The 25,884-nt window shown below is 49.9% G+C and overlaps 1 protein-coding gene and 1 long non-coding RNA gene across 17 annotated transcripts in view; one reads left to right on the top strand and one right to left on the bottom strand.

Annotated features, from left to right (window-relative positions):
* TPM3 (tropomyosin 3) overlaps positions 1 to 25,884 on the top strand; it is a gene marked incomplete at its 3' end in the record, with an annotated part of 75,801 nt that overhangs the window by 47,753 nt on the left and 2,164 nt on the right. For 2 of the 16 annotated variants that reach the window (XM_083716025.1, XM_083716030.1), the window contains 5 exons: positions 3,886 to 3,961; positions 9,656 to 9,718; positions 10,091 to 10,160; positions 15,986 to 16,064; positions 23,400 to 24,313. In XM_083716025.1, the coding sequence (XP_083572151.1) occupies positions 3,886 to 3,961; positions 9,656 to 9,718; positions 10,091 to 10,160; positions 15,986 to 16,064; positions 23,400 to 23,421 (310 nt within the window). Of the gene's footprint in view, positions 1 to 3,885; positions 3,962 to 5,973; positions 6,050 to 9,655; positions 9,719 to 10,090; positions 10,161 to 15,985; positions 16,069 to 18,346; positions 18,901 to 23,399; positions 24,314 to 25,884 lie in introns of those variants that run through there. The other 14 variants (XM_083716024.1, XM_083716022.1, XM_083716027.1 and 11 more) reach the window with 9 other exon arrangements.
* Positions 14,316 to 18,347, bottom strand: LOC310833575. The gene is made up of 2 exons (XR_014558808.1): positions 17,922 to 18,347; positions 14,316 to 17,563 (listed from the first exon to the last, which is right to left on the bottom strand). It is a non-coding gene; the product is annotated as an uncharacterized lncRNA (long non-coding RNA).

Genomic DNA, 25,884 nt, shown 5'->3' with positions numbered 1-25,884 from the left:
CATCAAAGTGCAAGTAGATAAATAGGTACCACTCCAGCGGGGAAGGTAAACAGCGTTTCCTTGCACTGTTCTGGTTCGCCAGAAGCGGCTTAGTCATGCTGGCCACATGACCCGGAAGTTGTACCCGGCTCCCTCGGCCAATAAAGCGAGATGAGCGCCGCAACCCCAGAGTCGGTCACGACTGGACCTAACGGTCAGGGGTCCCTTTACCTTTACAGTTCCCCGAGTTCCCTGAGAAGAGGGATTGATTGTTAAACCATTCTGGAAATTGTAGCTCTGTGAGGGGAATGGGGAGGGGGTTTATTCTCCTAACAACTCCCAGGACCCTTAACAGTCATGGCTTTCCTCTGCAAAACCCTGGGAACTATCGTATGTTAAGTGTACGAAGGGTTGTTAGGAGAGTTCCCCCGCCCCCCCCCCCGAGCTACAATTCCCAAAGTGGTTTAGCAGTCAATCCCTCTTCCCAGGGAACTCTGGGAAATAATAGCTCTGGGTGGGCCATAGGGATCTCCTAAGAATTCTCAGCACCCTTATAATAATAATAATTTATTATTTGTACCCTGCCCATCTGGCTGGGTTTCCTCAGTCACTCTGGGCAGCTTCCAACAGAGATTAAAAATACATTAAAACACCAGTCATTAAAAACGTCCCTAAACAGGGCTGCCTCCAGATGTCTTCTAAACATCAGGTAGTTATTTTTCTCTTTGACATCTGGTGGGAGGGCGGGTGCCACTACCGAGAAGGCCCTCTGCCTGGTTCCCTGTAACTTGGCTTCTCACAGCGAGGGAACCGCCAGAAGGCTGTCGGCGCTGGATCTCAGTGTCCGGGTGGAACAATGGGGGTAGAGACGCTCCTTCAGGTATACCTTATCAAATGACAGCTCCCAGAATCCTTTGGGGGAAGCCCCGAGTGTTCAAAGTGGTATCGTAGCACTTTCAGTGTGTAGCGCGATTGTGGCCCGTGTTAGGAAAAAGTGGAACAAAGGTGATTTCATCATGTTGGTGTGAGATACACACTCTGGCTCACAGTGAGATTAAAAAAATAATTTAAATTTGGTGTCAGTCATGTCATACCCAAGGTCAGCACAGAAGCACCAAAAATCCAGCGGCAAATACAGAATGCCAGACAGATTTCCCGCAGCAGGACATTCCAGTGTTGGGTCACAATAACGGGCCTTGTTCCTTTCCCCCCCACCGCACATATCTCTGAAACAGGCGAGATTTGTGATGAGCCCACCCCCTGGTCGACTTGTTTAAGATCATTTGGGGTTCATTCATTGTATTCGAACATGGCTGGGCCACCCTGTTGCAGTCTTCCAGATGTGTGTCTGGGGCTCCATCTCATCTGCTTCACATCTGGGGTGCTGATGTGATGGATGGAGTGGCGGGGGGGCTAAGAGGAGGAAACGAGACAGTCTGCAAAAAATGCCAGGCATGCTTCTAGGTCCTCGCAAGGCCACATTTGGGCAAAAAACACACATTGTGATACTCCCTGCCCCCAACAAGAGTTTTGCCCCTTGCCAAAAATGAGCAAATCTTCGGCCGCTGCCTGATAAGGACAGGCCTGTCGTTTTTGCAAGAGGGCTGAAATACGTTCCCTGCAAGTGCTATTAATACCATATGTTGTTATCCTTTGTCCCACGGTCCCTTAAAAAGTATTAATTGGGAGTCTGAGATCCCACTTCACAAGTTAGCTTCAGAGAGAATGTTGTTGGGGTAACTGGAAACCATTTAGTTCTCTGCCTGTCTGTGAGGTGAAGTTCCCACCAGTAGGTTTTCCCCTCTAAAATATAAACACACTGGGTGCATATCTAATGCCGTAAGATGGTATCTGCGACTCATTTCCGTTGTTTCTTCTCATGGAAAGCTGTGTTTCTATGTCCCCATTTGCACCGCACATTTAAAGCTCTTGAAGCAGCCCTGAATTCCCTGGGAAGAAGAGGGATTGAACGCTAAACCTCTCTGGGAATTGCAACTCTGGGAATTGGGGAGGGGTGTCTCTTAACAACTCTCCACACCCTTAACAAAACTACAGCTCCCAGAATCCTCTCCCAATTCCTGGCACCTTTTGCTGAACCAGAATTCCCAGCATCCTTTTATTGGGCTGAACTGTTTTACCAGTGGCGTTGCTGTGAAAACTGACGCTAGTTTGCCATATAGACGTGCATTCAGGGCTACACTCACTAAGTGTTGCACGCTTGTGCTTGTTGTGTGTAGATCTCTTGCACAGGGCCTGCACACCAACCCTCTCCTCCTTTTCCTCACCGCCACCCCCGGCCCACCCTCTCACTGTGGTGCTCACATCTTCGTTGCTGTGGGCCAGCCGCTCTGCCTTTCTCTTCTTCACGACTACAAGTATGCAGAAGATCTTACGCAGCTTCCCCATGTGGTTTCTGGAAGCAGGGGTGGGGAGGCTGTCCTCTGGGAGAGCGTCTCATCTTTATGGTTGAGCCCATCACCATCGCTCTTCTCCAGCTGTGGAGCATGAGAAGCAGATGGGCTGGAGACGCATGGAAACAGCCTACCCACGGAGCTAAAATGGGCTTCTGCATCAAGGTGGGGGGCCCTGTGGCCCAGATGTTGTCAGGCTCCTCTGCCTTCCCTCATCCCAGGCCATTGGGCCATGCTGGCTGGGTGCTGAAGGGAGTTGTAGTCCAGCAACACCCGGAGGACTACAATTCTATCCCCGCCCCCTGCAAAAAAACCCTGCTCTACATTGTGAGCTTTTCATTAACTCCTGTGCAATTCCTGGCTGGAAATTATCCCCTCTCAGTTGGGACTGTGTGTATCCCACCTGAAAAAAACAAAACCAACCACATAAAACTGCAAAATGCGAAACTATCTGAATTTGAAACCACCCGCTCCCCAAAAAACCACACACATCAAGGTAGTGTGTTTTTTTCTTGTGCAAAATGTCTGCATTTTGCCAGCTGTGCAGGCTCCATACAGCCTTGTCTGGAACACAACGGAATATTATTTTGGGTGCTCTTGTGACACCCCAAGCGTCGTCACTTCCCCCTCTTACACCTGAGTTTCTCTGCAGCCTTAAGAGCAATACGTTTTGATATTTAAGTTGTTTTTGCCCCTATTGTGGCCTGGTAAGAACCGGCCTGCACTCTTGCAGACTCCCTTGGCATGCACAGTCCCTGTCATTGGAAGGGAAGAGAGGGCCCTGCTGTGGGGCCTGCCTTCTTCTTATTATTATTAATAATAATAATAATAATAAATATTTATACACACCCATCTGGCTGTGTTTGAGCCAGTTGCCCTCCTCCCTTTCAGCAGCTGGCAGCTATCTTGTTTGCACTCCCCTCACACAGAACCACTCCTTGCGCAGGAGCATAGCTGTCAACCTTCCCCTTTTTTGTGGGAAATTCCCATATCCCAGCGCCGTTTCCCGCTGCTTTCCGCTGCTATCCCGGATTGTTAGATATCCCGTAGACCGTCCCCGGGACAGGTGAGGCCGCTGATCCCTTATTTTCGAGGCTGCTGATCCCTTATTTTCAAATCTGAAAGTTGACAGCTATGCGCCGGGACCTCAACCGACACTCGGAGGGCTGTCTGCGGAGGTGGCCAGGCTACCGCTTTATAACCTCACTTCACCATCACACTTCTGGGCCCGGTCTAACAGGTCTTCTCAGGAAATATCCCCTGCCTGGCATGAGGCCAGTAGAATTGTGCCATCTCTCTCTCCCCCTTTGTAAAACCTCTTTCCTTACCCTGCCAAGCCTGCATGTTGTGACAGACTTTTTTTTTCTCCCCCCCCCCCTTTTTATGGCTCTGCTTTGTGTGTGTGTGTGTCCTTTCCGTTGCTGCTCCTTTTGCCCCCAACCCAACACCCCGTCCGAACTTTTGCCTGCCGACGCGGTCCTGCCTTTCTAAACAGCCGTTGCCGGGACATGGATGAGCAGATCCGGTTGATGGACCAAAACTTGAAGTTCCTTGCTCAGGCTGAAGAAAAGGTACTAACCCTTCCTGCCCGCCCCCTCCCAACCTCCGGCTCCATCGAACGCCCGCGCTGCTTCCCATTTCTTTCCCCCTAAAAAGCAAAGAAGAAAGCTCCTTCGAGCGCATTTCTCCTCTCGCTTCCTCAATACGCTTTGCTTGCTCTCTGTATTTTCTCTCTCTGTCTCTGACTTCAACTGGCTTCATTTTACTTTTCCTGCTGAGCAGGTTGCGGCTGCTGGGGCCCTGCTCCGTGGCACAGCGGCTTCCTTCAGGATGGCAGTGAGGCCTAATGGATTCCAGGTCAAGGTTTGCACCCTGGACCCAGAGCCTGCCAGGCAGCTTGCAGGCTATGTAGTCGTGCTTGTGTGTGTGTGTGTGTGTGTGTGTGTGTGTGTGTATGCAAAAATCCCCGTTGTGCTAATGCTCCTGACGTTTTATGTACTGAACTTATTAGTCAGTAATACAGTGGTACCTCTGGATGCGAACTGGATCCGTTCCGGAGCCCCATTTGCATCCTGAGTAGAACGTAACATGCGATTGCGCGTGCACGGGTCGCGTTTTGCCGCTCCCGTGCATGCACGTGACATCATTTTGAGCGTCTGCGTTTGCGCGAGCGGCGAAACCCAAAAGTAACGCTTCCGTTACTTCCGGGTCGCTGCGGAGTGTAACCTGAAAACGCTCAACCTCAAGTTAACCCAAGGTAGGACTGTAATCTTTTACTGAACTTATTAGTTGCTTGAAAAAGAAAAAGTAACTCAAAGTATCTTAGAATGAACACATACATGAAAACCAGCATTAAAAAATCTGTAGAAAAATCTAAAACATATTCATGCTGGTTTTTTTTTAAAGGCAAGATTTAAAATACCTCACATGCCCAAGGAAGCCACAGATAGTTAAAAGCCAGAGAGGCCTGGTAGAAAACAAACATTTTGGAAGGTGCCCAGAGCTATTCAGTTGATGGCGCCAGTCGAGCCTCTCAGCAGAGAGCGTTCCGCAAGCAGGGGGCCACCACCGAAAAGTCTCTGTTCTCTTGTTGCCGCCCTCCAGACCTCCTGGTGGGAGTGAGAGCATGGAAAAGGGCCTCAGGTGGCCCCGGGGGTTGTGGACAATGGGTGTTGTAATGCCAATTCATTCCATTCAATAATTTGTTATGTTTCTATGCCAATTTTCACTCACGAGTCACAAAGCGCCTCACAAACAAGAACAACAATAGACTGTCACAATTGTAGAATAATTAACAAATCTTCAGTCCATGATTTCTGGACATCATGGACGATAGGTATTGTTGGCCCAATGACTGGCCACTCCTTTTTTTTTTTTTAAAAAAAAAAGGCTTTACAGTGGACGCTCGGGTCGCGAACGTGATCCGGGCGGGAGGCACATTCGCAACCCACAGTGCCGCGTGTGTGCATGCGCGGGTCGCGATTCAGCGCTTCTGTGCATGTGCAAAGCGCAATTTAGCACTTCTGCACAAGCGCCGAAAGTAACCTGTTCCGGTACTTCCGGGTTTCGGCGCGTCCATAACGCGAAAACGCGCAGCCTGAAGCGTCTTGAACCTGAGGTATGACTGTATTGGTCAGACACAACACATTAAAATGTGCCTAGATATGAACTGGAAACTGGCACAGATGTCGCAAACAAAACTCTAGGGCAGTTCAGACGGTACAAAGCACAGTCGCCAGACTTCAAGCCTATAATACACACACACACACACACACACACACACACACACAGAGAGAGAGAGAGAGAGAATTCCTACGTGACCTGATTTACAGAGCCTGCAAGGTGTTGTCTTTGGCTGGTTCCTGGGTCCTCAAAACCTTTTGTCTCCCGTGGACGGAGAGCCATTGTTGGCCTTGTTAGGCCCTCTCCTGAAGTCCCTTCGATCCATGGATTCACTCTTTTCTCTTTCTCTCCTGTCCTCCTTTTTCTCCCTTTCCCATCCATTATTTCTCTCTCTCTCTCTCTCTCTCTCTGGCTTCCTCTCTTACTCCCTTCCCCGCCCTCCTCGGCAAACACACTGCAGCAAATGTTCGGAGCTGGAAGAGGAGTTGAAGAATGTCACCAACAATCTCAAGTCCCTTGAGGCTCAGGCTGAGAAGGTAGGGCTGGCTATTCTCCTCCCCACTGCGGCTGGAGGAATAGCCTTTGCCTCCCACCCACCCCCTGATAATGCTTCCGTGTTTACTCAGTTGAAACCTGGAAAGTATACAATGAAGACGTCAGGAGGCCCTGTATAGAATCGTGGAATTGAAAGGGGGGGACCCCAAGGGTCATCTAGTCAAACCCCCTGCAATCACACCTGAAGCATCCATGGCAGATGACCATCTGGGCTTGTACATGAGCCCTTGGCCTGATCCAGCAGGGGCCAGTTAAAAACTAAAACACTCACTTTATGGAAATTTCTTACTTTTGAAGATAAGCCGTTTACAGTTCAAAGTCTCCTCGATTCACTAGTGACACCAGCTATCTCTTGTGAGGAATAATATACAGTGGTACCTCGGGTTAAGTACTTTATTCGTTCCGGAGGTCCATTCTTAAACTGAAGCTGTTCTTAAGCTGAAGCAGCACTTTATCTAATGGGGCCTCCTGCTGCCACCGCGCCGCCGGAGCACGATTTCTCTTCTCATCCTGAAGCAAAGTTCTTAACCTGAAGCGCTATTTCTGGGTTAGCGGAGTCTGTAACCTGAAGCGTATGTAACCTGAGGTACCACTGTGTTTACTTCGTAGGGAGAGTTGGTGGTTCAAACTGGGCAGCCATCTGTGGGGTACACAGCAGGGCAGAATCTCTCCTTTTCTGACTCAAGAGCAATGATCAGCTCCCCTTCTGGAAGGATATTAGATAAATAAAGCTGTGTCTCAAGATCCCTCCAGTAGGGATAAGGTCCCTGCAATGGTCACTTTTCCATGGTGGCGTTTAAAATAACTTTGTACAAAGACACAACTTTAAAATGGCTTGAAGCCCTGAAAAAAAAACAACTAAAACTAAAACACTCACAAGCGGTGGCAGGAAGCCCTTGGGATTATTCCTGTCGTATGCTTGCTGCTGAAACGAATGGCAAGCAGGCACCCCATTAAAATGTCTCTGGGGGCTCCTCCTGAGAAAGCGTTGTTCTAGTAACCCGTCTGCCCGAGCCCAGGGCAGGATGTGCAGAGCAGCTCCTTCGGGGGCCAGGAGGCAGAGAAGCGTCGGCAGCGGAAGAAGGGTCAGATCAGCGGAAGGCGTTGCTCGCAGAAGGGTCTTGGGTTTGATCCCCGGCTCCTCCAGTTAAAGGGCCAGGGGGCGGTGGTTGGGTGGTGACCCTAGGCAGCTGCTGCCAGATGAGTAGAGATGATACTGGGTTGGGGGCAAGAGTTCTGGCTATAAGGCAGCTCCCTGTGTTCTGGAATCGAGGCATGTGGCTCTTTTGTGGGGTGTATTATTAAGCTATTGCTTTTATTTTTATTTTATATACTGTGATTTTTTATGTGAACTGCCCTTAGACCTGTGGGTATAGGGCGGTGTATATAAATTCAATCAATCAAAATAATAATAATAATAATAATAATAATAATAATAATAATAATAAATTATTATTTATACCCTGCCCATCTGGCCGAGTTTCCCCAGCCACTCTGGGCGGCTCCCAATCGAGTGTTAAAAACAATACAGCATCAAACATTAAAAACTTCCCTAAACAGGGCTGCTGTCTGATATCTTCTAAAAATCAAACAGTTGTTTATTTCCTTGACATCTGATGGGAGGGCATTCCACAGTGTGGGTGCCACTACCGAGAAGGCCCTCTGTGTGGTTCCCTTGTAACCTCACTTCTCGCAATGAGGGAACCGCCAGAAGGCCCTCAGTGCTGGATCTCAGTGTCTGGGCTGAACAATGGGGGTGGAGACGTTCCTTCAGGTACACAGGACCGAGGCCGTTTAGGGCTTGAAAGGTCAGCACCAGCACTTTGAATAAAATCTAAATAAAATAAAATAGTGTTGGGAAGTGGGTGCTGCAAAGCCCCTCTGCATGGGGCTGCCACCCTCGGGCATTTAGCATATCGCATAGAATTCTGATCGGCCCCACAAGACTCTCTTAGTTAAACTATGGAACTGTCTGCCACAGGAGGCGGCGATGACCACCAACCTAGATAGCTTTAAAAGAGAATTGGGAGCAGATCCACGGAGGAGAGGTTTATCAATGGCTACCTAACACAGCGGCCGTGCTCTGGTCTCCACGGCCGGAGGAAGCAATGCTTCTGAATGCCAGTTGCTAGAGGGGGGGGGCAGAGAGTGCTCTTGTGCTCAGATCCTGCTTGCCAGTTTTCTGCAGGGATCTGGTGGGCCATTGTGAGAACAGGAAGCTGGACTGGATGGGACATTGGCTTGGTTCAGCAGACTCTTCTTACTTGGTAATAATAATAATAATAATAATAATTATTATTATTATTATTTATACCCCACCCTCCCCGGCCAGAGCCGGGCTCAGGGCGCCTAACACCAATAAAATCACAGCAAAAACATAACGGGGGGGGGGGACGACACACAATTCAAAGTACAGGTTAAAATGCAATTTAAAATGCAGCCCCATTTTAAAAGTAGCCGATAAATCAAGACCATAAGGGGAGGGAAACGTAAGGGTCAGACTGAGTCCAAACCAAAGGCCAGGCAGAACAGCTCTGTGTTGCAGGCCCTGCAGAAAGATGTCAGGTCCCGCAGGGCTCTAGTCTCTTGTGACAGAGCGTTCCACCAAGTTGGGGCCTGTACTGAAAAGGCCCTGGCCCTAGTTGAGACCAGTCTAGCCACCTTGTGACCTGGGACCTCCAAAATGGTAAGAGAGCAGTTGGGACCACAGCCACGTTCCACCCTGTAAGAGACCGCAAAGAGTGGTTTCTGGGTGGAGCAGGGGAAGCTGTTCTGCATACAGCGCTTTGCCATTGTGGAAATGTGGTTGGAATATAACTCGGAAGTAGGGAACCTGTGTCTGCCCAGCAGTCACCCTGTCCAGTGACACTAGAGGCTGAGGCTGATGGGAGTTGTAGTGCAGCAACGTCTGGAAGGGCGCACAGATTTTTCACTTAGCCCTGGCACAACTTGCTTTTTCCAGCCTCGCCTCTTATAAATGGAACGAACGAATCACTTCCTGTAAAATATACTTGTTAATATTTAACAAAGCAGTTTCATGTGTAAAGACAAATAGATTGAGTTAAAAAAAACCCTCTGCTTTAAAGAACACAACCCTTTTGGCATTAGTATTCTATCTAGGCATGTCTTGGCTAACGATAATTCAAGGCGTGGGTCCCTGGAAGCCCTTGGGAGTGGAAGTAGAATAAAAACCCTGTCTCAGGACTGATTTCCTCCCCTCCGTCTAAGAGCTGGAGGCATCTTCCTATCCTTACCCCTACTTATCCTCACAACAACCTTGTGGGGTAGGGCAGGCTGAGAGCCAGCGGCTGACCCAAGCTCTCCCAGTAAGCTTAGTGGCCAAGCTGGGATTGAAGGCCTGGTTTCTCTCCCAGAATGAACGCAACACTCTTAACAACTGTACCACGTTGGCTGTCGTTTCCATTCTGCCTTCGCCTTCTCTATGGCAGGGGAAGGTCTGTTTCTTTAAGTTTTCATTAAACTTAAAGAAAGCTGTTGAGAGTGGGATCTGGCCTTTGCAGTGGGGTGCTGGTAGTGAGTCGCCTTGCAATGTCTGGACCCTGAGTTGTGTCTTCTCTTCCCCCCAGTACTCTCAAAAAGAGGATAAATATGAAGAGGAGATTAAGATCTTGACCGACAAACTCAAGGAGGTGAGCTATGCCTTATGCGAAGGGTCAAGGTGGGTGGGTGTCCTTTCTTGGGCCGCTCCTTGGCAACATGGGGCAAAATGTTCCTGAACTACAACTCCCATCATCCCTGGCCATCAGCCTTGCTGGCCGGGGCTGATGGGAATTGTAGTCCCAACAACACCACACTGTCTGCCTTTGTAATAGACTTGACTAGTATCCCCGGAGGCATGGCACATTGGGAAGAGTTTGGACATAATCAATATGCAGCCCTGCTTGTAATGTAAACCCTGCTCCCCCCCCCCCCCGCCAGGGGACAGATCAACAGAGGCGGGAGATCGAATAGATCAGACCTCCCCTTTCTTGACTGACAGTGATTCTTTCTCCCTTTCCCAGGCTGAGACCCGTGCCGAGTTTGCTGAGCGGTCAGTAGCCAAGCTGGAGAAGACCATTGATGACTTGGAAGGTAGGTGTGGGCAGGAGGGTGGTGCCGTTGGATAGGGAGAATCCAGCTAAACGGGAGCTTCTTCCTTGATAACGGCACATAGCATGCCGTGATTTTATTTCGCCACCCTGGTTGTTGCAGATTCTTAACTCCCATCAGCTCCTGCTGGTGCTGGTCAAGGGGATGTTGGGAGTTGTAGGCCAGGGACATCGTATCAGCAGCAGGGTTAGCAACCCTCTGCCTTTAATTTTATCTCTTTTACCTTGGCGTCAGGTCTGGTATTTTGTGCCTGTAGCCATTGTACACGCAGCTGTTGATTATTCTGGTACTGTGTCTAGGAGCCCTAGAAACAGAATATGTTTGTGTGTCTGTAAAATATGTGGCTTGTCTGTTTGTCTGCAGTGCAGTGTGGACTTTGAAAACTGCTTGGGCTGAGGCCAGGGGGAGTTAAGACCCCCTTCAACCCTCCTTTTTGTTTTGTTTGCCCTCCAGTGGTCTCTGCTTCTTGAAGGCTGGAGGGAGCCTAAGCCCAGCATTCTCCAACCTTGGGCCCCCAATATGATGTCGGACTACAACTCCCATCAGCCCCAGCTGGCATTGTCCCAGTGGTTGGGTGATGGGAGATGTGTTCCAAGCAACCTTAAGCCATCATTTACCTTTCCCCCTCTGCTCCCCCATTTGTCCATTCTGGCAACTTCATTGTTTTCAAAGCCTTGTTCCCCACTCCAAGGTGGATGCATGAAATTGACCTTAAGGGTCTCTTTCCTGGTACATTTTGCACCTAGCTTGAGACAAGGCTTTTCCAAACTTGTGGACTCGCTGACCCCCTTTGCCAGCTTCTAAAAGTGCCATCGACTGTGACTCCAAATCCTTAGGAATGTAAATGAAAGGAAGTCAAGGAACATCAGTATAAAATCATCACTTGTTAATCATCCATCACCATTACCAGGAATCATAAAATGTAAAAAAAAAAAAAAGCAAGAATCTTACTCGGTGCAAAGGTTCTTCATTGGCAAAGGGAGTTGCACTCTGTACATGCCCCCGGGCTCTTTATTGCTGAGGCCCTTGGTCCTCTTGAAAAGCGGTCCTTTCTGAATTGCCTTGATTTTACAATTGGGGGTATCACGGCTGAGCTGCGGCCTAAGTAACATCTAGGCAGCCCTCCTTGCAGTAGAGCAGGCATAGGGAAACTCTGGCCCTCCAGATGTTTTGGGACTACAATTCCCATCATCCCTGACCACTGGTCCTGCTAGCTAGGGATGATGGGAATTGTAGTCCCAAACATCTGGAGGGCCAGAGTTTGCCTATGCCTGCAGTAGAGGTTAGCATCTAGAAGCCCCTGGGGCCTTGTCTAGCCTTCCCCTCCCTGGTGGAGGATTTGTCGACTACTGCCAACCCAGAAGCAATGCACTTTGGACAGCATTTATTGGGGGTAGGGTGATGGTTTGCCCCCCCCCCCCATTCCACTCCTTGGAAGCCCACACAGAAAACCAGCTGTGTCTGAAATGTCTTCTGGAATTACCTGTAGCTGGATCGCTTTTAAAAGATCAGGCGAAAATTAACTCGGCTCTGTGCTGATAAGGGAAGTGGAAATATGTTCACCACAGGCCCGGCCCCATCTAAGAGTACCTTTGCAACACTGAAGATCCAGAGGGTGTTCACCTGCAGACTCTCACTGTTTAATCTGCTAGGAGTGTTTCCAAGAGCTCTTTCCTGCTCAAGGGCGTCATCCTTTAGACCTTGGGGAGAAACAAAGAGCCCTCCTTTATTTCAATTATGCTCTCAAAAAACCCCAGTGGGTGTTCGCCAGGGAAAAGCATGCAGGTGAAAAACCTCCGTGGGTGAAATTAAACCTGCGGGGGCCCTGTTTTGACCTGCAAGCCATTTTTCTCTCTCCCCCCCCCCCCCAGTCCTGCACACCAGACGTCAAATGCATTTGCAGTTTTTCCTGTGGAAACAGGATCCGCCTTTCAAAAGCGGTGGCAAAAGCAAGCTTTCCCCCAGGTTGCTTCCGATCTCTGCTGCAAGCCCTTCTTTGCTAGAAAGGGAGGGAGTCCGGAACATGCTTTTCTGTGCTCCCAATTCTAAGACATGACTGAAGGCGATTGACCGGTTGGGTGACTCCACCAAACACAGAGAGTAGGCCAGTTCTGGATCTGGCTGGCAGAGGGTGGTCCACTTTTTCAACTCTTCTCTTAACATTTGAAACATCTTTTTTTTTTAATAAAAAAAAATAGCTTCCTATGTGTTTTAAACTCCCAAACGTGGAATTTACGGTTCGAATGCAAATGAGTGTGTTCAGGTTTTTTAAATTTAACAATGATGTTTCGTGTGCTGTCCTGAAACAAAGTTTTCTGGGCAGCTTGTAAGTAGATACAGTGGGGGGGGGGGAGTATTTGATCCCCTGCTAAGTTTGCCTGTTTGCCCTCTGACGAAGAAATGACCAGTCCCTAATTTTAATGGTAGGCTTATTGTAGCTGTGAGAGACAGAATAACAACAGGAAAACCAACAGAAGACAAAAGTTAGGGTTTATCTGGTTAACTTTTAAGTTAACTTTTGTCTTCTGGGTTTCTGGGGTTTTTCCTGTTGTTATTCTCACAGCTACAACAAACCTACCATTAAAATTATGAACTGCTTATTTCTTCGTCAGAGGGCAAACAAGCAAATTTAGCAGGGGATCAAACACCCCCCCTCACTTTATAAACAACCCAAGCACAACTTAAAAAAATAAAAGCTGAGGATGTTAATTGGAAGGGAACTTGACTAGCCCCTGTCCCCTCTGTGACTTCCCCCAAGCCTCTATGGAAGATGTGAGGGGCCTCCTGAAGGATATGGGTGTGTGTGTGTGGGTGTGTGTGTGTGTGTCTGTGTCTGTCCCAGGGTGTGTATTCAAGGATGGAAAGTGTTCCTTCCATTAACTCGGGTTAATTTAGCAAGCCAAGCCTGTATCTCCAGCAGAATTCCAAGAGTATCCATTTCTTCTCCCGTTCCATTTCGCAAAAAGTCTGTAAAATCACTCTGCCCAGATTTGAAATCTGAATTGCAAGATGTGGCTCAGATAGCTTGCTTTGCCTTGTCGTTCTCGTCTATCGTCAGAGGGGCGGACTTTGGTAATATGGTACCCTGAATGAGGACAGAATTTGGCACCTTGCCCCATATATTATTTTTAAATTTTCCATTTTTAAAAAATTATTATTTTGCACCCTCTCAACTAGGCATCCTGTGCAGTGAAACAGCTCCACCCTAAATACAGTACTGCTATCATAGTGTGTTTTTTCCTCTTACTTTTTTTTTAAAAAATATTCTTTCACTTCTTTGTTCGTCGAGCTGTTTGTGAGCTCATGGCCCCAATGTAAAGAAACTGATATGCAGCTGGCACTCAAAGCCCAAGTCAAGACACAATTGCAGTAGTTTGTGGCGTGACCCACAGGTCATAAGAGTCAACTTTCGGAAAAGGCCAAATAGCGACTCAGGAAACTCTTAGCAGTTGACTGGATGTTTCAGTGTCGGTTCTTTCTTAAAAGCTCAAAAAGTGATACTTTCCCAGTATTTGTCGACTGCTCACTTAAGCTCTGCCAGAGACGGCTTGCTAATCTTAACTTCTGGGGAATCTCAACTCATGGCACTACACCCTACATAATGCCATAGGGCAGTGACCCCAAAATGGGGCAACCGGGGCACATTCAGCGGTGCCCCTCTTCCGTGGCATCACTTCTCCCCTTGCAAAATATGAGTGGCTGGGGAAACCCGGATGGGTGGGGCATAAATATTTTTTTAAAATTATTATTATTATCGGGGACGCGGGTGGTGCTGTGGGTAAAACCTCAGTGCCTAGGACTTGCTGATCGTATGGTCGGCGGTTCGAATCCCCACGGCGGGGTGAGCTCCCATCGTTCGGTCCCAGCTCCTGCCCACCTAGCAGTTTGAAAGCACCCCTAAGTGCAAGTAGATAAATAGGTACCGCTTTATAGCGGGAAGGTAAACGGCATTTCCGTGTGCTGCGCTGGTCCTGGCTCGCCAGCTGCAGCTTCGTCACGCTGGCCACATGACCCAGAAGTGTCTCCGGACATCGCTGGCCCCCGGCCTCTTAAGCGAGATGAGCACGCAACCCTAGAGTCGGACACGACTGGCCCGTACGGGCAGGGGTACCTTTACCTTTACCTCTTTTATTATTATTATCAAAAACAACAAACCCACACAGCACAAAATTGTTACTGTTGTGCTGAAGGATGTTCAGTCTAAGCAGCTGATGACAGACTGCCCAGAACTCTCGACCCTATTATCCTCTTGGAATAGAGTAACTTTTCTGGAGAGAAAAACAGCCCTGCAACAGAGCTGCAGGCTGCAAACGGCCCTGAGAACGGCAGTCAGGGCCTTGAAACGCTTTTGCGGGGCTACCATCTGAGGAAGTTTGTCAAAACAGAACCTTACCCACAGCTTCCCCATTCCTGACATAAAGGCTTTTACAAAAATTTATTTATAATTTTCGTTATTACTATTTCCAAAATCCCATTCACATTCAAATATACAATTCCACCGTTAATATATTTCTTTTAATAAAAACATTCAGCGGCTTCCCTTCCCCCCCTTCCCTGGTTGCTTTAATATTCCCACCATTCCTGCATATTATTATACATCCATTTAGATCACTTTCTCCCCTTATTCCTCCTTTATTATATATTATACCGTTGCATTTACCTTAATGCCGCTAGCGTTTTCACTTTCTCTCACTTTCAATCCGGTGACGCTTCTAAATAAAGAAGCAGCTCATATTAATAACCCTTAACGGGTGTTTTCTCCCCCCCAAAGAAAACCTCTAACGGCATTCACCATCTTCAAAAGATGCATCTCCTACTATTGTGTTCTTTTGTTTTATTTAAAATATATATTTCTTGGTTCTTACCATCTGGGTCTTACCATTGTTTTTAGCAAACACCGAAAATAGTACACTGAAGGTGCCTGCCTGGTATCAATTGGCAGGGAGTTCCAAAGTGTAGGGGCTGCCATGTTAAAATACCAATTTGTTACAGATGCGGAATATGTATTAGGTGGCACCTGTAACAGTGCTAATTCCGCAGATCAAAGTGGTTGAGTGGACATACATTGGGGGGGGGGGTGTTTCCACAGATTCCAAGCTGTCAAATAGCAATACCTTGAACTTGGCCCAGTAGCAAATTGGCACCCAGTGCGGATCTCTGAGCACAGCAGGTATTATAGGCTGGCAAGGCCTCCCATCAGCAGTCTTGCTGAAAGATTCTGCACTAACTGCAGCTTCTGGATCAAGCACCATCCATACACACACACACACACACACACACAGTCGTACCTTGGATCTCAAATGCCTTGGCTCCCCAACAAATCGAAACCCAGAAGTGACTGTTCCACTTTTCGAACATTCTTTTGGAAGCCGAACGTCCGACGGGGCTTCCGCGGCTTCCGATTGGCTGCAGGAGCTTCCTGAAGCCAATCAGAAGCCACACTTTGATTTCTGAACGTTTTGGAAGTCGAACGGACTTCCTGAACGGATTCCATTCAGCTTCCAAGATACGACTTGGTACATCACAGTAATCCAGTCTTGAAGTAAACAGTGCATAAGCTACTCTGGCTAGGTTTTCCTAGTGCAGGAATGGGTCCGTAGCTGTCAAAGGTTTCTCTGTGACTGGTTTGTCCGTTTTCCTTGGCCACCATTGGGGATCCATTCTCTGCTATGTGTATATCTGACCTCGCTCTTTCCTCCTTCCCTCTGTAAATCCATCACTGGCTCCTCTTTCTTCTCCTCCTCCTGACGGCCTGGACGACCTGCCTTCCCTCACTTCTCCTCACCCCCCCCCTTTTCTTTAAATAGACGAGCTGTATGCCCAGAAACTGAAGTACAAAGCCATTAGCGAGGAACTGGACCACGCCCTCAATGACATGACTTCCATGTAAATACCGGCGCTTGGGCCTCTTGGGTGCGCAGGGTGGGGGCTTGTGTGTTCGCCTCCGCTTGCCTTGTGTGCTGTGGCAAACGCGGTACTAATGCTGCTCCAGCGGTTGAGTTAGGCTGTTCAGATGTCTCTGGACTCCCGACTCCTGCCGCCACCGCCCACTGTGCATGCTGGCCGGGGCTGGCGGGTGTTGCGAGTCCGGCCAACATCTGACGTGGCCCTACAGCTTCTCCACTCCCCGCTTCACGCCTCTGTAAGTGCATTTATTATTATGTGATCCCTGATTGGCTGGGACATGTGTGAAAGACAGGAGGCCAGGGACCTTGGCTCTCCAGGAGTTGCTGAATGACAGCTCACATCATCCCATCATCCCTCGCCACTGGCCATGCTTTTGGGGGCTGATGGGAGTTGGGGGACCAGCTGGCATCTGTAGTGCCACAAGCTTCCCCACGCCTGGCCCTAGAGTTGCAACGGGCGATGCCAAGCTAGACAGTCCAGCCAGCTGACTTCGTATAAGGCAGCATGCGTGATTTGCAAATTTGGTTAACTTCAGCAAGGATAACTCCCCTCCCATGGTGAAAGCAAGGCCTCCTGTGTGTGTTTTTGGCACCGTGTGTCTAGCCAGCATGGTGACTCTCATATAATTTTGGAATCCAGCTCCCATCGTCAGGGTCAGTGAGGAGTTAGGAATCCACCAAATCTGGAAGGCCACAGGTTCACCAGCTGCTACTGAGCTGCTCGTTCGAACCGTCACTTTCATTTGTAGTCGACAGACCCTTTAAACGATTAATAGCAATTTTATAACAATGGACAATAGCCTTTAAAAATGCATGTTGATGTGACGGAAAAACGCAGGTTTTAATGCTAGAGGTTTTCATCAATATATATATATATTGATTATAAGTGATCTGAAAGAGATACCCATATTTATAAACTTCGCCACTTTCTCTGCGGCTAACATTGGAGCCCTGGAGCAAAGGGAAACTCAGAACAGTGGCCAGGGATGGACTGTGTAATAGGATATATTAGGTCTTTCCAGCCCCTAGATAGAAACCACAGTGAAAAACCGTACGCAGGATAGACTCCACAAAGGCAGCCTCCCTTCTCATTGGGGTTTTGTTGTATCTGCCTTCCAATAAATTGGACTGGAGAACATTAAGCCCTACCGAAGTGAACCACTCCACCCTTCTCCCTCCCCCTTCCTCAATCTGCCTTTTGGTTGAATCAGGGTGGACCCTGTTTCCTGCACCCGTGAAGGGCAAGGCCTTTCAATTCCTCTTTCCAGGTAACTACAGCTGGCTGCCCCGGAAGAAGGGTTCCACACCCTGGTCCCCTTTGGGAGGAAAGGAGGGACAGAGCTTGCTTTAATAAATAAAAAATATTGAGACTTTGGTGGATGAATTAACACCTCCCCCCCAAAAAAAATACCCGCACGCCCCCCCCATTTTTTGCATTGGGTTGGGGAGCCGTTGCAAGGAGCATTAGTGTGTGGCTACCTTGGTACTGTGGTGCTGTGGGTAAAACCTCAGCGCCTAGGACTTGCCGATCGCATGGTCGGCGGTTCGAATCCCCGCGGTGGGGTGCGCTCCCGCCGTTCGGTCCCAGCGCCTGCCAACCTAGCAGTTCGAAAGCACCCCTGGGTGCAAGTAGATAAATAGGGACCGCTTTATAGCGGGAAGGTAAACGGTGTTCCATGTGCTGCGCTGGCTCGCCAGATGCAGCTTGTCACGCTGGCCATGTGACCCGGAAGTGTCTGGAGACAGCGCTGGCTCCCAGCCTATAGAGTGAGATGAGCGCACAACCCCAGAGTCTGGCAAGACTGGCCCGTACGGGCAGGGGTGCCTTTACCTTTACCTTGGTTCACTGACGGCATGAACCTTTTCCCTTCCCACTTCCATCTTCTTGATACCTCTTTGCATCCTCGGTGGGTGTGGGTGTTCAGGGGGTTGTATCAGGTCAGAGGCGCGGCGCGTATTAACCAGGAGTTGCTTGGCAACGGCTGGGCGTGTGTTTGCAGGGCGAACCGCTTGCATCTTACTTCCCTTTTTAAAAAACGAAAGTTTGGTTTGGTATAACCGGCTGCTTTTTGGCCTCTTGTGTGTGGGGGGGGGCTTGGTTTGCGGATTTGACGGGACGCTCCCTGTCCTTTCCTTTCCCCTAACCACGGAATGCGTTCCTCAAGTGTGCCGTGCCTCTCCCTTACTCTCTTTCCATGCACCATGTTGCAACGGCCTTCTTTCCTTCCTTCCTTCCTTCCTTCCTTTCTCTCTCGCCTGCAGATAAAATCTGTGATTCCAAAGCTCCACTTAGTGGCTTCTTCCTGCAGCTTCTTCTCTTTTTCCCCTTCCGGATTTCCTTTTTGGTCTCATTTCCTCTCCCTCCGTTTGCTCCTGTCGGCTGATCTTTCCCCCCCGCGACGTCGCCTCATCCTACACTGGCACCTCGGCGCATCCGTGGGAACAAGCCTCTTCCCTACGCAGGGATGTGCGTGACCTCACGAGCTGTCGGACTGCTGCCTCTCCCCCTCCCCGGCTGGGCCACTCCGCTGCACCCTCGTTCTGGAAAACAAAGCGGCCTTTGTGACGCCCGACATGCCGGACTCTGCCCGGGCGTGGGGGAGCCGGGGGCGGGGTCCGGGATTCTTGGCCGCAGAGCTAATCGGAGCCTGGCTGGCTTGCAAGCAAGCAAGCGGGGTGACACTTCTGGTGTGTGTGTGTGTGTGTTTGTGTGCTCCTGGAGACCGTGCTGCTGTAGCGACTGTCACGCTGCTGGCTTTTACGAAACAGATTTGTGTAACCGTCGGCGGAATGTAATATAGACATGATGCACTAGACACTGGGCCAGGTCTGATTTCTGCACCACCTTTCCACGAAACAAAAGAAGTCCTGTGGCTGCTGCACTGTGAATGGTTACTCTGGGTTCGCTAAACACATTTTGCAAAGGGTGTGACACACACTTCGCACAAGAACCCCTGCATGAGGCTTGGCGACACCCTCGACACTATTTTATATTTGGGGAGTTGGGGAGGAAACAATCTTGGGCGGGGATGGAAGGATTGTAAAACTGCAAGCCAAATGGCTTAAGCCCTTTTCTCTCCCCCTGCTTCATAAGCTGAGCATTCGGCGTGGGTCCCACAATAGGAAACGCTTTATACAGTACATAACAAAGCTGGTAATTTGCCACTGTGAGAATGTGATGTCGGTGGCGTCATACTACATGATTCACCTTTTGTTAAATGGACATTGGGGAAACCTCTCTGGGTCAGTCTAAAGACCCACATAGTCCAGGATCCTGTTCTTGCTGTGGCCAGATACCTTTTAAACCATTAAAAAAAATAAAAACTTCCAGGCAGTGCAACCAATATATGAATGTAAGTACAGCTCTGCTGGATCAGGCCAAGGGCCCATGTAGTCCAGCACCCTGTTTTCTCAGTGTCCAAACAGATTCCTCTGGGAAGCCCACACGTAGCCTTATCCCCCACGAATTTGCCTAATCCCCTTTTAAAAGCATCCAAGATGCTGGCCATCACCCCTTCTTGTGGGAGCGAATTCCAGAGTTGTAACTATTGTGCAGAGAAGTCCTTTCATTTTGTCTGTATTGGGTCTGCGTGTTCAGAGGCTGCATACCTCTGACTCCCAGTTGCCAGGGTTGCAGGCTTCCTGGAGACCCAGGGCAGACAAGCTGCTGTTCCCCCACTCCCAATGGGATTGCTATATAAGATGCACCTCTGGTCCGATCCAACAAGGCACAACTATCTCCGAGTAATGTTGTCATGGCATTCTCATCAGGACCGCAGCTGCTAAATGCTAAAACAAACCCATGTTTGTGCTGCAGCAGGTGTGCCTCTGGGGCAGGGATGCAGCTCAGTGCCAGAGCACCTGCTTTGCATGCTGAAGGTCCCAGGTTCGATCCCCGGTGTCTCTGGAAAGCGCTGGCTGCTCATCAGAAGCACACTGCTCTTCTGGTTCAGTTTCACTCGCTCCACCTCTTCCACAACCCCTGCCCACCTTAAGACATGCCCATGTTTTATTGGATGCCAGGATTGGACAACCGCCATGCTGTCCTTTCTGAACCCCACCTGCCCCACTGCATCTAGGAGCATCCAAGGGGTTGGGATTTTGGTGCATTTTGAACGAGGCAGGCAGCATCAAGGGATCTGGTCCAAGGGGAAGATGGGGCATAGCTTCCCCTTTTTTGCGGGAAATTCCCTTATTCCAGTGCCGTTTCCTGCTGCTTTCCTGGATTGTTAGATATCCCATAGACTATCCCCGGAACAGGTGAGGCTGCTGATCCCTTATTTTCGCGACTGCTGATCCCTCATTTTCAAATCTAAAAGTTGACAGCTATGAGATGGGAACAATCAGGCCTGTCACCCGCATGGGAACAGGAAGTGCGGGGGCTGCTTTGAAACACTCTAGCTCTATGATTAGAACCAGCTCTGCTTCTGCCACAGCTTCCCAGGCGCCACTTCTCTGGCATAGGGGATCCAGCCCTTCAATGCTGCTCTTTTTTTCTCCTTCCTCCTGTGGGTGCTTTTCTTTTTTTAAGGGTTTCATTTGCGTGGGGCTGTTTAGCATACCCAAAAGCTGCTTGGTCATGATGCCACTCAGCTTGCCAGATCGCATCTTCAGACGTGTTATCTCAGGCCGCCCAGCTGTTTCCCCCTCTTCCTGGCCACGGAGCTTGCATCAGGAAAGGGAGTGGGCGCCCCCCAAAGGGCTGGGGCTCAGGGCAGCGGCTCTGGCTGAGTCTCAGCGGCTCTGGTTTCTTGCGCAGAAAGCATTGCAGGTTTAATTCCCTGGCACGTCCTTGTTAACAATCTCTGAGAACATGGGGGAGCTGCTGCCGGTCAGAGTTCTGGGCTTGATGGGCAGGTGGTGGACCCGCCCAGTGTGAGGCAGCCTCCAAGGAACATACCGTATTTTTCGCTCCATAAGGCGCACCTACCATATTTTCCGCACCATAGGACGCTCTGGACAATAGGACGCACCTTGTTTTAGAGGGGGGAGAACAAGGGGGGGAAATTCTTCCGCTCTCTGCCCAGCGCCCCTTCAGCGAAGCGGCAGGAAGCGCTGCGCAGAGAGTGGGAGAATTTCCCCCCTCTAGTTTTCCCGCTCTAAAACAAGGTGCCGTTTAAGGTGCGTTCAGGCGGCTACCTTGGAAGCCTGGAGAGCGAGAGGGGTCGGTGCGCACCGACCCCTCTCGCTCTCCAGGCTTCAGGTTCCTTTCGACCTGCTCTTTGGGGCTGGCGGGGGGAAGCCCACCACCAGCCCCAAAGAGCAGGTCAGGGAGCAGCGGAGAGGCTGCTGCCATAGTCACGCGTCACTTCTCCAGCTGGGAGAGGATCACAGGGCTGGCTTCTTTAGCCCCGCACGTGCTCTCCCAACTGGAGAGGTGACACACGGCTATAGAGGCTTCTCATTTTTGAAGGGGAAAAAGTGTGTCCTATAGAGCGAAAAATATGGTAGTTTCTAAGGGTTAAAAATCTGGCTGCGTCAGTCCCTTCTACCTCCTGGGGAAAAGCCGCACAGAGCTTGTGTGAGGCTCTTGGGGGCTTTTCCTGCATGCCCCCCCCCCCGCATTCGCTCCATAAGACGCACACACATTTCCCCTTACTTTTTAGGAGGGAAAAGTGTGTCTTATGGAGCGAAAAATACAGTAAGTGCCCCGCTGGATCAGGCCAGAGACTCATCTAGTCCACCATCCTGTTCTGATAGGGGCCGACCAGATGCCCACAAGCAAGATTCAAGCACAAAACCCCTCTTCTCAACCTGCTGTTTGCAACAGCTGCAATCCAGAAGCATCCCTGCCTCCAAAAACTACCAGTGACTTTCTAGGGCAGGTGGTCCACGACCTTTTTTGGACCAGAGGGCACATGCGGAAATGTAGGAACAACAAAAACAACCCATTTTACAGAACGAAAAACTGGCAGGGCACAGAATGCCGACCCCTCTGAGCAGACAAAGCACTACACACCCAAAACAAATAAAACTGGTAAACAAAGACCCACACGCACATTTATTTTTTTAAAAAATAAATAAGTAGCGAGGGGCAGGGGGCCTTGCTGAGCACTGGGGGCAGATACCATCATGGGATCTCCAGCTTCTAGGGTTTCAGACAGGAGTCTCTCTCTCTGCTCTTGCTGCAGGTGTTGTGGCTTCAGCCCACACAAAAGCCCCTTTCCGTGCACAGCCGGGATCTGGAGCTGTGCTCAGCTGGTCTATTTACCTGTTTGGAGGGCATTCTGCCCACTACAGGTAGAAAAAGCATCCTTCCCTCTGCTGCTGGCACAGGAAAGGATGCCGTGTGGTCCTCATAAGGCAGTGCAAGGGAGGAGGTCGTGGCTGCAGCCGAGAGCCCCATTTTTGCCTATCCTTTGGGAGCAGGGCCGTAGCTGAGTGACGCAGCTTGCGTGCAGAAGGTAATGGGTTTAATTCCAAGGCAAAAGAGGCAGCGGAGCTGAGAGATGCCTTTGCTGGAGACCTGTCACTACTGCTTGCAGACAAGGACGCCTATGCAGCCAGTGGCCGCCCGTCAGATGTTGTTTGCCATCATCCCTGACCATTGGCCATGCTGGGAGAGCATGAACACGGCTGAACTACAACTCCCATCATCCCTGACCATTGGCTATGCTGGCTGGGAGCTGATGGCAGTCCAGCAACTTCTAGGCGGCCACCAATTCCCCCCCCCCCCCCTGTGTATGCTATACTGAGCTAGGTGGAGTTCTGGTCCGGCTCTGAAAGGCAGTGCCGTATCTGCCATGCTGTGGTATGTCTTGCGCTCATTCCCCCTTGGCCTGTGAGCGCTTTGCCAGCAGCCTTCCTCTCTCACCGCCCTTCTGCTCAGCCCAATATCTCCATGTGCGCCAACATTGCTCCAAGATGGGACAACGCACCATAGGCATCTCTCTTTAAAACAAGCAGGAAACTTCCATTTTTTTTTCTTAAAGTAGTGTGAGATGAGGAGCCGTTCCTGCTCCTTTTGCAGCATGCACTGACTAAATTATGATCCTGGGAGCAGATCCCACTCTTATTTCTTAGGCTGTTCTAAAACATGAAGCCTCTTCTTGATTTATTTCTCTTATTCTCTCCCCCCACCCTCAGCCAGCGTTGTTCTGGCAAACCTCTCCCTTTTTTTAATTTTGCTTGAAACCAGCTGGGTTGGCATGGCATTTAACTGAGGCAGGGGACGTGCCCCATCTTTTGGTACTCAACTAACCTTCCTTTTTTTGTCCTCTCTCTTCTCTTTCTCTTTCTTTCTCTCTCTCTCCCTCTCTCATTTTGTTTTTCCTTCTCCTAATTTCCTCCTCCTCTTCCTCTTGCCTCTGCACAGAGCGTCTATACAGCCAGCTTGAGAAAAACCGGCTGCTGGCTAATGAGCTGAAGTTAACCCTGCATGATCTGTGTGACTGAGAAGGGGGTCTCTCCTCTGATCCTGTTTAAAGCCAGCTTTATTTGGCGAGGCGCTGGGGGGGGGGAGCCTGCCGGATGCAGACTTGAAACCGGAGCGCACACTCTTCCCCCCCTCCTTTTTTTCTTTTTAAAGACTGGCTGACTTAGGACACTTATTGCAGTTTAATTGGAGCACTTGATGCTTAGCCTTCCTAATGTACTTATTTTTCTAAGCTTTTGTTTTTCTACAAAAGCTGGGCATTACTCACCGCCTGCTTTCTTGGCGCAGTAGGTTGCTAGCACAGGCCTGGCGGAGTGTTCATCCGCCTTGGGTGTCCCCAAAGCTTCTTTTGGACTACAAAACCCATCATCCACAGCCAGCTTAGCCCATGGCGGAGGTTGATGGGCCTTGTAGTCCAGCCACATGCGGGAACCCAAGGTTGAGAGTAGTAGCTTCTTCCTGTAGGTGCAGGCTGGGGAATCTGCAGCCCTCTTGGACTCCAAGCTTCTTGCTCCCAAGACATCCCAGATCGTTGATTGGAGCTGGTGTGAATTGGGGGTGCTCCACATCACCTGGAGGCCCACAGCTTCCCCAGCCCTGCTGTAGAAGACTAGCATAGCAGTGGGGCATTTTCTTGGCGTGGGGCGGCTCTAGATTTCCCTCTCCGCCAGGCAATGCTCCTGTAGCTACTTCTGTTGACACCCCTTTCTATGACGCGGGTCTTCTGTAGCTCGACGTTCTTTCCTCCTTCTCTCCCTGCTCCCTTTTAGACCCCTCTTGCATGGATTGGCTGACTTGGTTATTTCCAAAAAGTTATCATTTTCTTGTACCAATAAAACCACTGGCCCACTTGGTTTTGTGCCTGGTGTGTACTTTCCCTGCCTGTGCTGTTTCTTTTGTTGGATAAATGTTGCTGTCTGGCAGGTATTTTTTTAAAAAGGTGTGTGTGTGTGTGTGTGTGTGTGTGTACGTACGTTTTGTTCCACGGAGGAGATTGGGTAGGTATCAACCTCTGGAGTGACGCCTGGACAGAAGGGGGCACCCTGTCGCTACGGGAACAGTGACCAGAATGGTGTAACCGCGCCGGAAGCGATTGGGACCCTGTTCCACCGTTCAGGGGGAACCCTTTGATGCTTGGCCAAACGGGACACCTGCCTCTGCCATCTCGGGACTCAACCAGCCAGCCTCAAAAGGCAATCTCCTACTTCATTTATTCTTTTGGCTCTTCCCAACCCACCGTTCTGAAGCTTTGGGAATGCATGGCAGCTGCCCACTCTCCTTCCAAAACTGCCAAAAGAGCAGAACTAAACTTGACTCATCTCAGAATTGCACACTTTCATGTACGGGTTGCACTGTGGCGATAGGTCTGCCTTCTGCCCGTTGTTTGGTTTTTCGAGATGCCGAGCCTGCCATTGCCACTCTGCTTGCCGGCGTCTCGATCCCGCTGCCCCTACGCAAAAGGGGTTGTGGTTTCAAAAAGTCACGAGGCTCCACAGTGTCACCTCTGCATGTCGTCCATGGCTGCGTCTGTTGGTTTTTTCCAAAAGGTCTTTTTTAGCTTTGCAGCCCAAGGCATGACAAACGAGGCAATTGCTTGAGCTTGGTTGGAATTCCATATGTATGTCTCTGTGTGTGAGTGAATACTCATTTTCCCATCAAGTAAAAAAATGCCCACGTTATGATCAGGATTCTAAAGTTGCACAGGTACGGGAAAAGCCACAGGGTGGAGCACTGGGTTCACCATCCGGTTTTGGGAGCATCTTGGCTTTAATAATAACATAAATAAATAAACCCCCAAGCTGCTCATCCTTAGTGCAGCACTACCAAGATGCATTTGAAAATTTGGTGCTGTAAATCTCAGGAGGGGCTGGCACACAGGACGACACTCTGCATGTTCATTTGGGAAATAGCCCCCACCACCCTGCTTACACCCTGGGTGAGCGAGGTTCAGCCAGAGGCAGGAAGCCCCCGAATGCTGTTTACTTGGAACTGCGGGTGGTGGAAATGCTGTTGAACTAGAGTCCTGCTTGCGGTCCTCCGGAAGATGCATCTGGTTGGCCACTGTGAGAAGAGGGTGATGGGCTAGAAATGCCTTTGGCCGGATCCAGCGGAGCTGTTCTTACAAGTAGCAGCCATGGGGAGGTAGGGGGGGTTCCCTTGCCTTCATGCCCAGCCTCTGCGGGCTTCCTGGAGGAATCTGATTGGCTGCTGTGAGAATAAGATGTTGGACTCCTTGCATTCCTAGCATTTAAGCAGCAAGGCTTCAGCATACCCTGTTCTCCCTTCTCTGCTGTAAGCTCAGTCCAGATCAAAGGGGGTCACAAAAATGAGCACCTAAGCCGCGGGTGGCGCTGTGGGTTAAACCACAGAGCGTAGGACTTGCCAATCAGAAGCTCGGTGGTTCAAATCCCCGTGACGGGGTGAG

Source organism: Podarcis gaigeae (assembly GCF_964106915.1).
Source record: "Podarcis gaigeae genome assembly, chromosome: 16".
NCBI classification, from domain to species: Eukaryota; Metazoa; Chordata; class Lepidosauria; order Squamata; family Lacertidae; genus Podarcis; species Podarcis gaigeae.
Note: the sequence above shows the minus strand (reverse complement) of the source record. Positions and strands in the feature narration are given on the sequence as shown.